Genomic DNA, 15,752 nt, shown 5'->3' with positions numbered 1-15,752 from the left:
AAAGTCTTTTTAGTCAGAAAAAATGAAAATGGCCGTTTATTCACTGCTTTATTTACAAAAGTATCATGTAAATAAAAAATTTAAATGGAGCATAGTTTGGCATGACTAAGAACTAATCAGCACAACGCGAACTTACACAGAGATAGTTTGACATATTTTCTTCCCTGTTTTTGAATCCTAGTGTATTAAATTAATTGTTCAAGAGTTCAGAACAGAGTTCAGAACAACTCTGCATTAGGGGAACGAACCTGCATATTTGAGATACGTTCCCGATATTGATTTGGCACTACAACTATTTCGATTCTTCCTGTCGGAAACGATAAATTTAACACATTTCGCAAAGTGATACGCTTTCTCTCGGCCGTTTATTTATCGTCACTCATGTTTCGGCGTGCATCTCTATCAACATTTCTATGGAAGGCACAAGAAAAACACGGTCGCTGATTTCAAACCTCAACCTCGGAGTGGTAAAAGATTCAAAAACATCACTGAGATGAAAAAAGACATAGAAAAATTAAACGCATTAAAATAAAAATTTCCTTAAATTCAATTAAACAAGTGCATAGAACAATTCCAGTGCAGAAAAAAAAGAACTAAGAATGAATAAGGTATGGCAGCAATTAAAAAAATAGTGCCGTCAAGAAATGAATGGAAATTGGACACGAGAATCTTGAACTGGAGAGGAACGGGAGAGTTTTGCTTTTTGAATATGTACACAATTTACAGCCACAGTATTCTCTCCGATGAACAAAAATAGTTTAAATACATGATTTATACACGCAAAGGTAACCAAAATTCATTGACATGTGATGACCTAATTTAAAAAAAGATACGTTCCATCCTGGTTCCGGGCGAGAGATCAAAGAGCAAATTAAGCTTAAAGTAACGTAATTCCCCTCGTAAACGAGGAGAAAATCTATTTAAAGTAAATCTTAGGTATCGAGTACTCACTCACAACAAATCAGCACAAAACAGACACATAAATAGCTTTAGACACAATAATCTTGCAGGCAACCCGCAAAATCTCGCAAACAAAACTTGGCGAATAACGTTGTGTAGTCGGTCATCAAGCTGCCGTATCGTCATGCATCAGTACTGTATCGGAAATACTTCTTATACGGTATTTCGAGAGATGAGGGCTTCACAAGTGACCTTTAGATGTGTTAACAGTAAGCAAATGACTTAGAATTATGCAATCATGTATACACAGAAATGCAGGAAATTGAATATTTACAGACACGGACGTCCCACAAAAACTGATATCTATTAGCATCCTAAATTACTTACAAATGGCTGAACTTAGTATAAAAATAAACATTCAACATAGTTATGATGAACAAGGAAAATGAGATGAATTCATGAATCGTTTTCAGATTTCACAACTTCAAACTAACGGTGAATTGCATGATAAAAATAGGTTGCTAGCCCAAAGCACATAAAAGACAAGCAACTCGATTTTCAAGCAGAGGAAAAATCGCATCAGAAAAAAGCAAGTTTCAATTTTTTATTTAGAAACAAGGTAATTGCGAGCTTTTTACGAGCTATCAATCAAACTCTGCTGAAGCACAATAGTAATTTCGAATAAGTTGGAAAACCAATTCTGCAACTCTAACGAAACATTTGCACACAATGTTATACAAATTGAATAGAAAAAGTCGCTGCAAAACTGTCTTTATCAAATTTCTGACTATCACAAGAACAACTTTTCTTGGGCAATAATCGGGGAGTTGAATAATTGATCAGGTTTCATTCAAAGCGATATGAAATAAGGAGCAGTAAAGTGAGGCAATTGCCACATAGAAATAGCAAATCACAATGAAATATAAATGTAAAATTGAAACGTTTTCGGAAAATCGGACGGTAAAAATATTTCCTAAATACTTTAATTTAAAAGATCGAAGACTTGATTTCTTTGGGTGTGGTTTACAGTCAAGTTTTGACTTCAATCTTATAAGCATACTTACTACATCGAAGAAAGTAGCTTGGTATTAAGGGAACCTAGGAAAAAACTAGGGAACGTTCATTGCTAGCACCATGACTCTGCCCCTCCACTGTAGACATCGGCCAGGGGGTTCACGCTTTCGTGGTATAGTGGTCCCTCACCACCACCGATATCCCTCAGTCTTTGGTAGGGCTGAGGGCTTCTCGCCCTCAGGTCAGCGGCAGGTTCTTGTCTTGAGGGTCTGTTCTGATAGAAACGCGCTCTGCGGTACTGCCGGGCAGCGTCTTTTGGTACAGGCGGGAAGTCGAATTCACTGTCTGTCGGTTATGAACAGAAACACTGATGATGAAATAGTGAGAAGTGTTGTCACTTCAGTTTTCAATGCCATGCTAAATATCCAGTGGAAGTAATCTCACTAAAACCGAAAAAATTACGATGCTGATTTCCACTATACCAACCCTTGCTCGAGTTGATATTCATCATATCCGGCGCAATGAAAATTAGTGGATTTTAAAACAAATACAGGAAAATGAAGGAGAAATTAATTATGCGTATCGAATAAAAAATGAATTTTGATACACGTGTCAAGGTATAAAACATGAATCTAAACTAAACAGAATCTGACCCGACTCAGCGTTGTTGTCCTGGCCGTAGAGTTGGTGCAGGCGCTCGAACTTGGGCCCCCACTCCTGGAACTCGTCGTAGTGCGCAGGCTGGTCGCCGTCAGACGTACCTGGACATAGACCTCCAGTCAAAAGGTCGTAAATACGATCCTGTGATCACTTATCTTAAACTTATAAAACGAGGGTAAAATTGTTTACTGGGGTTAAAGAATATAGACTTGTTAAGTATGTGGTAATTGTTCATTAACCATAATTAATTAGGCACATCAAAACATTTTTAAAATGAGTATTTAAAGTTGTAGTCCCAATCTGGCCCAATTTGAGCAATTAAAATTATTGCATGGAGTCTAATGTACGAGACATGCATGGAAGTTTGTAAGATTAAGGCATTCAATTAGCGGCATAAATGAGGTACCTGAGCTAAGGGAAGATAGTGAGGCGATGCTCATATCGTCGCCTTCATAGCAGTAATGGCGGACGTTGTCGAGCGACTCTGGCTCGCTGTGGAGTTTCTGGAGCGAGTCTTCGATGTAGTCGCCCACGCACCAGCCCTCTGGAATGTGCGCGAGCGGCGCGCGGGAGAGCGGCTCCGTGTACGTCACGTCCGGCATCGCTCGCGGCACTGCGGGAGGGTTCAGTTTTGTGCATTATACGTGAATGTTGATATAGTATTGTGTATAGTGCATAGTAAATGTTGATATTATACGGTACAAATGCTATCGTGAAAATTGTAGCTGTAAGTACCGCACCTTTTGTACCGCACCTAATGAAAACGTCCGTGACGAGAATCGTGGTTGGTCCACCCGTAAATTTAATTGGAAATGAGGTACGAATAACTATGCAGACATCCTCCAGTGAAGTGTACTATTTTATAAACTAGCATAATCACTGGGGTAACTCGAACGTAGCATTATTCAGGGACGAAATAATAAATTATTATATGTAAATTCCTCCTAACACGCAGCAAATCCTAAATGAAAATAAATATTTGCTTACGAAGTTCTTTTGAGATCATCATCAGAATACGACCAACCTATACTTAGACCTTCAAATTTTTGCCGAAATATAGCTACTAAATAATCTATCGAAGAAAATATAGTACTAAATATTCAGTAGCATAACGATAGAGAAAATTGGAAGCATGTTTATAACCAACTTTACGGATTCACACGCAATTATTGCGTTTCCTGACGCAAATATAACTTTCTCCATCCCACTGACAAAAATAACATCTCAGTGCAAAACAGAGACGATCTAGCGATCTTTACGTTTCACTAAGTAGTTCAGAAGAAAGTAGTTCAAGTAGTGAAACAGACGCGGCTGCTCAGTCTCTCTCGCAAGCAGGCCACCGGTGTATGAATCAACTTTAGGGAGATCGGAAACGCTGCACGAGTTTGCCTGTCTGTTCCTCAGGAGAAAAGTCGACCACTTCCGCTACCCGTAATGGACTGCCGGAGGCTATGCGTCTTTCTGCGCTGAAGCAATTGTGCGCGATCTTAACGTACGAATAACATGGCAAGACTCCATTCCCATCATGCGAAAAAGAAATTGTGTTATAATCCGTCGTCTTAAAAGCTGGCAACGAACTCCCAAAGAATTTTTCGCCTGGATTCAGAGGAAACGTAATGTGAACGTATTTTATATGGTTAGGAGTGATGCGAACTTTGTAACTTCAAGTCGAAAGAATTCACCAGAAGAAGAATTCGGTGAATTCGGTGAAGAAAATGCTTAATGTAAAATATCAATATTACCACTTATGCTTCGACTTTAAGATCTGGAACAAGTTAATCGAATGAATTTAATTTTGCCTTTAAACAATGGCGTGAGTTTATGTGAGGCTCCAATGTCTCCGATCGAATGACGCACAACTGAGATTAATGCACAAATCAAAGTACATCATTTGCCGAGATCACAGCATTCCGTGTCTCAAAACCATGTATACTGGCCCGACTCAGAGAGTTGGTGCAGGCGCTCGAACATATTGAGCTGGAAACGGACTGCGCCCGGACTGAGATATGCACAGAGGCACGGTCAGAAAAATCTACTTAAGCCAATAACGACAGCATGTGGCTGCCTTGAAGCCAGTTGTTAGGAATTTGTCGTGAGAAAAAAAATAGCTAATAGACTGAAATCGATTATTAAGTATTTAGGAAACACGGACCTGAGCTAACTACGAACAGATGTATCATATATCTGGGGTTGACATCGAGCTCTCCGTATCTTCTGAAATCTGTCTCCGGAGACGCCTTCTGATCCGTTTCCCTTATGAATTCATGATGTTTATTTAAATAAATATTCATTATTTGAGCGTGATCTGTATTCTCCTGTGGATATCAGCAGGAGCTAATGTGTGGAAGAACCGTACTGAGATACTGCACCAATAAATGATTGCTTCGAAGTCACTATGCATGGATAAACATCAATATAGATCCCCCGGAAATCCGTCTTTAATCACGTCTATTCGTATATATTATCGTATGACCGTCGGTGTGCAAAAATGATAATTTCAAAGCTAGGCTCTTTTAATTATTGCGGAAATTTATCATCTTTGCTGTTGTCTTTGAATTATTCTTCACTCTAAAATTCTATTACTAGCTATGGCCATAAACCTTCGTCTCAGAGGCAGATGCCCCACCATCCCTGTACGGCGCCCTGTACGGCGGCCTTGCTCCAGCAAACATCAAGTGCCTAAGGCAAGCCCACATCGGCAAGCTTGCAGCCCGCATGTCAGCGCCTCGAATTGACAAGTCTCTCCGCTCTAATGGATAACGGACAAGCGCTGTTGTTGCCGCAACATGGCCCTTTTTGCCACATCAAAATTCAAACTTACTAAAACGACCTCAAGCCTAACGGTGCGGCAGGTAAGGGACTAGCAGTGAAATTTAAGATGCAAGTGTATAGGTGGGCATCAGTAACAGCGCAGACTGCATTAGCAGTAACGAGAAAAATGCCTTATCAACCAAGAAACAAATTAATAAGAATACCTTTTGAAGTAAATGGCAATCGAGTCACTGAATGAATGTGCTAATTTATTTTCAAACAATACTGTCAAAACTGCCTGCTAAAAACACGAGATTAATTAAAAATGATTAAAATTGAAGCATAAAATACGTAGCATAAATTTATTGCAGAGAAAAAACCTATCATAATAAAATTGTAATAGTAATATCCAAGTTCAGACGCACTAAAAAATTATTAAAAAGAAAGATGCAGTGATGACTTGACTGAAAAATACAAGTTTCGTGAATGAAAAATATGAGTCATTGAATGCAGTTATGAAATTGAACTGCATTTAGTGAGATTCATGTCTGGAGACAAAAAACCTGCCGACATAAAAAAGGCGAGGAAAAATTGAATCCCGTGAGTGTAGATTGGACAGAGGGAAAAGAAAATAAATGCTGAGAAGTATTGACCAGAGATCAGCGAACGCCTGAGATGTGCGCAGAGACACGGCCTGAGATGTATGCAGAGACACGGCCTGAGATGTGTGCAGAGACACGGCCTGAGATGTGTGTAGAGACACGGCCTGATCGAGATGTGTGCAGAGACACGGCCTGAGTACACGGCCTGAGATGTGTGCAGAGACACGGCCTGAGATGTGCGCAGAGATACGGCCTGAGATGTGCGCAGAGACACGGCCTGAGATGTGCGCAGAGACACGGCCTGAGTGCGCAAGGGCATGGCCTGAGATGTGCGCAAGGAACGCGACTCGATACCCTGCCTCTCCTCCTCCCCTGCTCGTAACTATAATAACCGCCGTAGACAGTGTGCCGAGTTACGCGGGTGACGGGGGCACGAATATGATCCCGTTCGCGTTAGCGTAAAATTGGGTGCCCTGAGCTCTTAATAAATAAATATATATATAGATATGTATTGAGGGTGATGTGGGGGTTTTCGTCGTTTGCAATCTTACCTTTCTCAGCCGAGAGGAGTTGGCCGTCAGGCGTGACTCTAAGCATGTTCAGGTCGAACTTAGTGGCATCCTTCTCCTCGAAGCCCTCCAGGTTACTGGCACCCATGGTCTGGTTCACGAACTGGAGATGGTCAGGGTACGAAGGTTGTCGCTTCGAGCGTCGCGCCAGCAGCAGCAGCAATAGCAGCAACACTGCATTTACAACCAAATTTCTGTATTAATTGCAAGTTATACATTTGTTCTACCAGTAGAGCTCTAAGTTGTTTAAATTTATTCATACATTTTTATAGTGATAAGTATTATGTTTAGACTAATACAGGAGTCTATCAACGAATGAAATGACTGTCCGTATTTATGCTCATGATTTATGCTGATGCTGATGATTCAACACATAATTCGACATATTCTTGTATTCACATAGGAAAACATACAGGACTAAAATATGATCAAAAATGGCGTTAAATGTTGCTTGTGTTGGTCATAGGTAATAAAAGGCAGCAGATAATTCTAATACGGAACACTAGTGTTATGAGCTACAACTAATTTTGACAGAAATCATCAGAATATATTACATGAATAAAGGCATCTTATAAAGCTAGTCCACAACGGAACTGATAACGACATTGAGATAAAATAAGCACCATATCAGTAGTAGATTAGGGCAAGAAACGTTCTACTAATTCAAAACGATATGTTACATTAAGGGAAAACCAACATCATATTTAAATAAATTATATAAAATAAAATCAAGAACCATTTCGATTCCCCCAGTGTTTTTAAGTTTCTTTCTTAATTTACGATTAACTTTAAAATTATAGAACTTAGGTAAGAAATGTCTTCAAAAGTATACAACAAAGACAGCAGTGGCAGACTCAAAGACTCACTGAGCAGCAGGAGCAGCGAGACGATGATGATGACGATGGACTCTGCCCCAAGTTGGACGACGGCCTCCATTTTCACCTCAGCGCAGGTAGGATGGAAGTTAGCGAAATAGTCTGTTGCGTTGAGATCATAGAATTGGTCATTGAATTGAAGAGATGAGAGGCAGCCAGTGAAGTATGGCATGCTTTTGGGAGTAACACTCCAACCGTAGCTTTGTGCGAGCGTTGCAAATGAAGGCATAGATGCCATGCCACCAAGTTGGAGGGGACCTCCCGTATTGAACAGGAAACTCGGTGAATCGCCCAACAAGGGTTTTGAGTCCTCACACGGATCAGTGGCACTGCAGTTGCGTACTGTAAGAGTTACGCCTCCGTTGCCCCATTCAAGAACAACCGTCACGCGCACGTCTTGCACTTGTGAAAAAGGAACTGATAGTACCATAGTCCCTGTTCCCAATTCCAGATAGGCAACTACTTTGGGCGTGTTATCGAAGTATATGTACACGAAATCTTTAGGGTATTCAAAGTAAGGTTTCGCGACGATTGGGCCATTGTACAACAGTATGCCAGCTTCCTCTGAGCTCTCGAAAGAAAGAGAAAGAGACGATCTCTCACAAGTGTCGAGAGGACTGAACCAAGAAAAGCCTTTGTTCATCCTTGCTGAGAGCAGCTCACACTTTGGTCCGTAATTAACCTTATCAGGGCAGGTGCATGCAGTTGGGTTTGACGATGATAGACACTTGCCACCGTTCAGACATTCGCAGAGATCGCCGTCGTCTTCGCCGTGGAAGTGATGATCGCCACTGCAGGTGCACGCGTAATACTCGTCTACCTGAATACTAACGACAGTTGAGTTTCCACTACCAAAGACCGCTGGGTGGGTAGAGTTGATGCGTAGCTCCATGTTGCAGCTAGAGTTGGAACAAGGAGATAAACTCTCGTACAGACATTTGTCTGTGTCAACGAGGGGAATGACGATTCCTAAGTCCTTTTCCACCTTCCGACAAAAGAAGTCAAAATTCAGTGAATCGCTCGATTATATCTTAGAAGAATTCAATTTAATTACTAAATTAAATTTCAATAAATGTTGATAATAAAATTGGAAATAATCAAACGATTTATTTTTATAACACTTATGTTTTAGTGTTCATGGCAATACAACCGTACGTACAAGACCTCTTGTCCTAACTTATGCCTCACTAAAGTGAATATTCCTTTAGAAGTAGGAAAGCCATTAAAGTCTCGGTTACCTCCGACTTTTTGCTGAGCAGGATACCGTTGAGCCGGGGCTCGGTGAAGTATGGCGAGCCATGGCAGTTGTACCGCACCAGGACGCCGCCTTCCGCTTCCGTGATGGAGAAGACGTCCATGTTTTCCGTAGCCACGCCGAACACGGAAGCAAGTCGTGTCCGCAGCCGCTGATACAAACTCGGTCCGTTCTAAGAGAGGAACCCAAAGTCAAATATATGCGGCATAGTGTCTGAGAAGAAAATCGCTGAAAGATTCAAAGCCGAGATGAAGTTAAACAGCAATACAGCATTTCGCACTTGAATACGTACGGACAGCACTTGCAAAATTTCTGAATAATTTTGAAAAAGATCATGAAAATATAGAAACGCTAATTAGGAAAGAATTGTAACGGAATTAATTAAAAATTAAACAAATAAATAATGATTGGCAATGAGTGCTGCACTCAAAAAATTGGAACGTACGATTCCGTAATTTTCGGGAATTTGCTCAAAACTGTAAAGTTAAATTTTACTATATCTTTAAAAAAAAGCTTGAAAATTACATTCTAAAGCTTGAAAATGACACTCTCTGTTAATATGTTGGCCCGAACCAACAAAAGACAAAAAAATTAAAGAGCGAAAAGCGAAATTCCGGATTACAAAATCAGGAATAAAATGTATTTTTTTTGGAAAAATATGAATAAAGTTTAGTTTTTAAAGCTTGTAAGCATTCATAGGAAACATACCCCATTATTGTTGACCATGTCGTGAGCGGTGGTGCCGGCCACGATGAAGGAGCCGCTCTGGCGCACGGCTCGCTCAGGCAGCGTCACCACCTGGATCACCTGCCTCCCTATGGCCGTCTCGCTGCGCGCGTGGTCCGTTACCTGACCAGGGGCCAAACTTTCAAAACTCGCTAAGTGAACGTAAGTACTTACGCTCTATTTTCTTGTCTATGATTGGTGGATTTTGCTTGTAAGGCCGTCAATGATTGGCTGATGAACTTACGATCTCTTAACTTTTTTTGAAAGTATAGGCCCAGTGCACCAGCAGGAAATTAAATGCCACTGGGTATTGGTGTCATAATATCAAACTAGTTTTACTACGTCACAACACGACGTAATGTCGCTCGACTCCAGCGTTCGTTCGCAGTCTCTTTGTTGTATCCAGTATGAACGGATCTCTCTTCTGTTACACGATGTAAGTGTACTTGCATTGTAGTCTCTTGAATAATACTTGTGTTATGTTGTTATATTGTTGTGTTATGTTGATTAGTATTTTACATCGTTCATTATTCTTCCAGGTAACTGGGCATTTGTTGAATAACGCTTGGATTACCCAAGTTTATTTACTCCCCGATTCCACAACAATTGGCTCCATCGAACAAGATGAATAAATGGAGCAGAAGAACTTAAGGAGCCGAATGTATTGTACTGTATCTTTGGTACTCAATGTACCGTAAGTATTATACCGTGCTGATTGCACCGTACTGAACGTACCATATTACAACTCCAAAGAAGTAACGTATTAAAATTTTATTATATCAACTTTCGTAAAAAAAATTAGCGCCGAAATATACTCTGGGATTATCTTGCAGCAGAGGCTTGAATTTACATTGCTTTGGGTGAACATTCCTCTTGTCAGGTAAAAACAATGGAAAATCGATCGTAGAAGTGTGTCCGATCTTGTAATAATCTTCTTAACTTTGATAAAAATCGATAAAACACATCAACAATGAAAAATAAATACTCGGGCAAACCACAAAAGGCCGTTTTTATATAAAAATTATCTATATCAGTTTGATATACGTAAATGGACACGGGTAGACTCGTCAATGATCTTGGACACGGGCTTATATATATATAAATGGATATAATAAATAGACATAAATGGACACGGGTAGACTCGTCAATGATCTTACTCGAACGAACAAAGTGTATGTGCCGGCCTTGGTGCCCGCCTTCATGGTGATGTTGCCGGTCTCCTTCTTGACTTGGAACTGCTCCTCGGCGTCCGCTGCCGTCATGGGGTCAACCTCGAAGGTCTTGTCCCCTGAATCGTGGTCGTCGGCATCCGTGACGTAAACGTTTCCGATCACGATGTCAGGATATTTTCCCTGATGATATTACCATGAAATAATTGTTATGTTTGCGCCGGATGATGAGCAGGGTAATAAAAATATTCATTGTTGCCTAAAGATTTTTATCCTCCAATCAGAAAGCTTTCAGTTATTTCATATTAAAATGTAATCTTTGATTGGGAATGTTTCTCGTTCCAGGAGGAACTACCGCTTGATGAATTTCAACAAAGGGAGTAAATAATAATAATATTTCAGGTGGTGATAAATCTCCCGATAAAATTGAAAAACGACCAAAAGCTTCAAATCAGATTAAAACAGCATGAAATAACACTAAGGTAAAAGTATAAGATCTTATTAAACTCTCATACATCATAAACTCGTCCGATAGCATTTTCTTGAGATAATAATAATAATAATATAATATAGCTGTTTCTGTGTTTATAAGGCCGTAGGCCTGTCGCCTATTCTTAACAGCGCACAATATCCACAGCTACAGTATGTTGCGTGCTCGAACTCGCAACTCACTGCTTCTAATTTTCTTTGCTTAACCGCCCGGCCTTCTTATTGTAAATGCAATATTGTAAAACGAAGATTTGTGCTGAGGTTTGACAATGAGATAGCTGTGAGCACGACTAACACTCAAAGCAAGATGAGTGGTAAGGAGGAAGAAGATCGCTGAAAAAGCAGGAAGAGGCATAAAGTGAAAGTTAGGGTCTATTCTATTAAAAATTACACTATATTAAAAAAAAAACACAGACACTTGTTAACAATTCACAATCGTGATTACAGTCAGCAAGTGAACGCAGGGTCAGTGCAGGGAGAGGGTTCAACTATCGGGTTCAATAACGAATTTACTTCGGAAGCACACAGACGAGAAGGAATATATGTTTCAAAAGTCATGGAATTTGAAGCATTATAAACAATGATATAATGAACTCCACGAAAATGCAGGCGGAGGTTGAGGATTGTCGTTTGATTTTGGTAATAAGTAACAACTTTCTAAAATTTTAGGATTTAAGTCTAAGCTTTAATTGAATGATAGGATAAAAATGTAGGTTTGAACGCGCATGCAGTGGTGTATACGATCTACAGGATTTTTAGACGTGGTCTCGCTGGTATTTGTTTTGAGTTAAAAAGGATGGTTAAGGAAGAACGAAAATATATACTGAGATCTTCCATACTTACCAAAGGCACGAATGAAGTCTAGAGACGAGAAACAATTGTCTAAAATGTAATCTAAACAAACTCAAAGCGGTTTCTAATAAATAGCTCATAATGAACTGCAGGAAACGTATAAAATAAATACAAGTTACAAAGCACAATGTAATAGCCAATAGACACATAAATTAGTACAGCCAATCAATCATATAAAAAGTTTCTATGATTTCGACATGGTAATAAGCTTGAGGAGCTATTCCGAGCCTCATTTCATCAAATTTCCACGACTACATTAAAGGCTTCGGTATCCTACACTGTCTTATATTTTATTAATCCGAATCCGGCAATAATATTCATGTCGCGAAAAACAGAAAAAAATTGATTCAAATCAATTACTGTCAGTACTTAGCTGAATAATTACCACGAAAAATAAGCTTTTGCCTCAGATTACATAACTACCATTGATAGTGTTGATGCACTGACATTAAAAGCGAATAGCTCTAACATTGAAAGCGTTTACGAGTATTCGCCGCTTTTATTGCACCATATATGCTCAAAAGTCACAGTTTTACATTACATAAATTTTGCGAGCAAGGTGCGGCGATCGCGGTTTTACTACCGAAATATAGTGATGATGTGTGTGAGTACTGACCTCGTAATTATAGACAGTGATGGTTCCGGAGCCATCAGTCATGGGGTTATCATTGACATCATCCACCTCGATGGTGAGATGACGCAGACCTGACACGTTCTGCGAGTCACTCGTCACGAAGGGAACGAGGTAGCGCTTCTGCTTCTCCCGGTCCAGCGTTTCTTGCACGATCAGCTGATATTTGCTGCGAAATTAACCCGCAATTTTTGAACACATGATTACCGGGAGCCACACGGCTCAATTCTTCACACGGAAAATCTGGTCCTAACACTGTATAACTTATATCGCTACGTAATTCTTGTTTTGTTATTATTATTTCTTTATTTTACAGTTGGTTAATTTATTTTTTATAAATTGACGAAGATAGCAGCAAGTAGGAAACTTATTTCAAAGTAAAAAAACACTTTCAGTGCTTTGACAGTTAAAGTGAAAGCACTGAAAGTGTTTCTTCACACTATAAAGACCTTTTTAGAAGCTTGCTCAATGCTTCTTATAAGGACATGGTTATTTTGAAAGAACTGGGAAGTGAGACTCATAACTACTGCATTAGTTTCAACTTCAGAAATAAATAATTTTCGTTAGTGAATTCACTGCTCTCAACCCTTTTAAATATTTTAAAGAAGCTCGATCCGAGAAAAATTATTTTAAATGGATTCAACGCAAATTGAAATTTACAAATACTCAATTCACTGATAGTATCCTTGGTATTCCCTTTTCTGACATGAGCCCGTAACCATGAAAAATGTTAGATAACAACTCATCGAAAGGTGAGCGAAAATATAACAGTATTAAAGATAACATAAAAATATAACTCAGTGCTCACTGCAGTGAGTGACAGAGAGCGCATTTTCTCGTCGACGAAAACGTGAAGTCACGGACGGACGGACGGACAGACGAATGGCCAGACGGACATGGCGAGCACAATAGTGAATTTTTTTTCACAAATAAGAAAATGCACCAAAAACTGACATATTCCACGAAAAACCGATGCCCTCACTTGTTGACGGAGTCTCTCTCGACCCTGAAGAGGGTGAGCATGAGAGGGTCGACGTCGTGGTGGAACTCGAGCGTGCAGGGGCAGCCGTGCTCAGGGGCGTCCGCATCGTCCAGCAGGATGGGGATCGGCGGCACGTTCGCTGGCGGCAGGTTCTCCCGCACCCGCGCTCTGCTGTTGTCCTGCAGAATAAATTGCGTTTTCGGCTCAGAAAATGTTCTTCCGCCATAAAAAAGATAAGGCCATAAATCATAGGCCATAGGCCAAAAGATAAGGCCATAAATCATCGGTCTCATTGACGGGATAAAATTTGGGAATTTTGAAAGAAATGATTAAGTAAAATGGAAAGACAAGAAAAGTGGATAATATCCAAGAATTAATTTTAATTATCCAGCGATAATTCATTTAAAATCGTATTTTAGCTCTAATCAGGGAATTATTATCAGTGACATAAAAGGTAACTCTGATTTAAGAATGTTAATCTTCAAACTGACTGCCATACTATCAGTGACACGCACACAAGATTTGACGTAAAGGTGAGTTAAAAAAACTACTCACGGGGACTTTGATGTAAGGATGATTGTCATTGACGTAAAAGAGAGTTAAAAAAAACTACTCACGGGGACTTTGATGTAAGGATGATTGTCATTAACGTCGATGATGTTGACATTGATGACACCAGGCTCAGCGTTGATGCCTTTACCTCCTCCATCGTCTGCTCGTGGGTTGATGATCTCAGTGCCACCGAACGTTGCCTCGCGGTCCAGACACTGCGTTGATTAGGCGTTGAATAATTAGTGAATGCAGATGAATTAGTGAAAAATGCAGATGTTTTGAGAAATATATTTTTGAAGAATAAATAAAACAACAACCAAGCAACAACGTAGACTCGCAATACGAACGAAAGAAAGACTTTGGATAACTTTGTCGCCAGTGTGAACATAAGATGCTGAATAAATTTTTTGGATTAAAATCAATAGAGTCAGAGTCCTATTTTCTTCAAGCCTGCACTTAATTCCAGAAAATAAGATCACTTGATATTCACATGAAATTTAATTTCTATCATTTCAACATTATTGTATTTGCTCGTTAATGAATGTCTATACTATTTAAAGGTATGGGTTGTAATTTTCATTTGTCCCGTTTAATTAATTGAAGAGTAAAAACTGGTGCCCCTTACGGACAGATAATTGAAAACTCAGTCCGCAGTTCTCCCAAATACCTCAAAGATTTAGTTTCCACGAAGAACTAATGGACCGGAAGAATGGGCGATTTCTTAGTATTTCATTTCTAAGAAGAGCATCGTTAGAAAGACTCAAAAAAGAAAGTGGGGCCGAAGATCAGGCGATAATCCGGAAATTCAAGGAAATTAAAATTTTTTTTACCATTTTTCAATAATTTTACGAAGGTTATATAAGTCTTTAGACGTCGAAAAATGTTTATAAAAGTTATGTCAAAACGTAGCATAAAACGAAACCCTTTCGAATTAATTTGTCATATTTTAAGCGGTTTTTCTGATAGTTAGCACCCAATTAGAATATTTTTTTCTCATGGCAACCATCCAAACATCAACGACGCACAGCACCTTTGAAGAAAATCTCAATCTGTTGGAAACATCGCGCAGACAAGGCCTTTAAAACGTTATTTACATGACATTTACAAGCGATATGATATATTAATAATATTAACATAAATGAGTGTTAATGCGCACTACATCGCTGTTTGATGTTGTAAACATCCGAGGAGCTGCGGGAAAATGTAATCTTTTAAGTAAGGAGCCTCCTTGTAATGCCTGCAAAGCTTCTGCGATCCCTTGTGATGGTGGAGGCTTAGCCATGTCCGGCATCGGCCTGTACCTGCACCGACGATACGCAGCGCCGTCAACATGGTCTTCAATATAATATCTATAGATGCTTAAAAATAAAAGAATGGGAAATAGTTTGCCATTAAAATGGTTCGAAGAGGAAGACGCTTCGAACATACTGATAGTATCCGAAAAAGTTTTAAACTCATTCATATTCGCGAGACCAAAAATAAGGTGTAGAAACCATTGTAGAAATCGCAAAGTAGTTCTTAAGCTTTGAACAATTTAATACGCATCATTTCCGCTCAATAAAAAATCTTCTATTCTTCCTCTTCTCGAGCGCAACACTGCATACTTACCGCGGTCTTACAATCCAATTTTTACTCAACATTGAATCGTTCGCAATTTTGTCACTAGTTTTATTGTTTCCTTTGATTTGAACGGCCTGTCAGTGGAGGCGCCAAAAGCATCTACAG

At 39.6% G+C, this 15,752-nt stretch overlaps 1 protein-coding gene across 1 annotated transcript in view; it reads right to left on the bottom strand.

Moving 5' to 3' along the window:
• Positions 1-1,838: 1,838 nt before the first annotated feature.
• Positions 1,839-15,752, bottom strand: part of LOC108670433 (DE-cadherin) — a 38,383-nt gene continuing 24,469 nt past the window's right edge. Inside the window, exons 20-31 of the mRNA XM_047882638.1 lie at positions 14,093-14,242; positions 13,476-13,654; positions 12,479-12,662; positions 11,854-11,871; positions 10,510-10,704; positions 9,335-9,475; positions 8,610-8,798; positions 7,363-8,356; positions 6,479-6,670; positions 2,981-3,187; positions 2,568-2,675; positions 1,839-2,259 (exon numbers count right to left, since the gene is read on the bottom strand). Of these exons, the coding sequence (XP_047738594.1) occupies positions 2,027-2,259; positions 2,568-2,675; positions 2,981-3,187; positions 6,479-6,670; positions 7,363-8,356; positions 8,610-8,798; positions 9,335-9,475; positions 10,510-10,704; positions 11,854-11,871; positions 12,479-12,662; positions 13,476-13,654; positions 14,093-14,242 (2,790 nt within the window). The 3' untranslated portion in view covers positions 1,839-2,026. The remainder of the gene's footprint in view (positions 2,260-2,567; positions 2,676-2,980; positions 3,188-6,478; positions 6,671-7,362; positions 8,357-8,609; positions 8,799-9,334; positions 9,476-10,509; positions 10,705-11,853; positions 11,872-12,478; positions 12,663-13,475; positions 13,655-14,092; positions 14,243-15,752) is intronic.

Source organism: Hyalella azteca, unplaced genomic scaffold (genome assembly GCF_000764305.2).
Source record: "Hyalella azteca isolate HAZT.00-mixed unplaced genomic scaffold, Hazt_2.0.2 contig10944, whole genome shotgun sequence".
Lineage (NCBI taxonomy): Eukaryota > Metazoa > Arthropoda > Malacostraca > Amphipoda > Hyalellidae > Hyalella > Hyalella azteca.
This window is presented reverse-complemented; position numbering and strand designations above follow the sequence as displayed.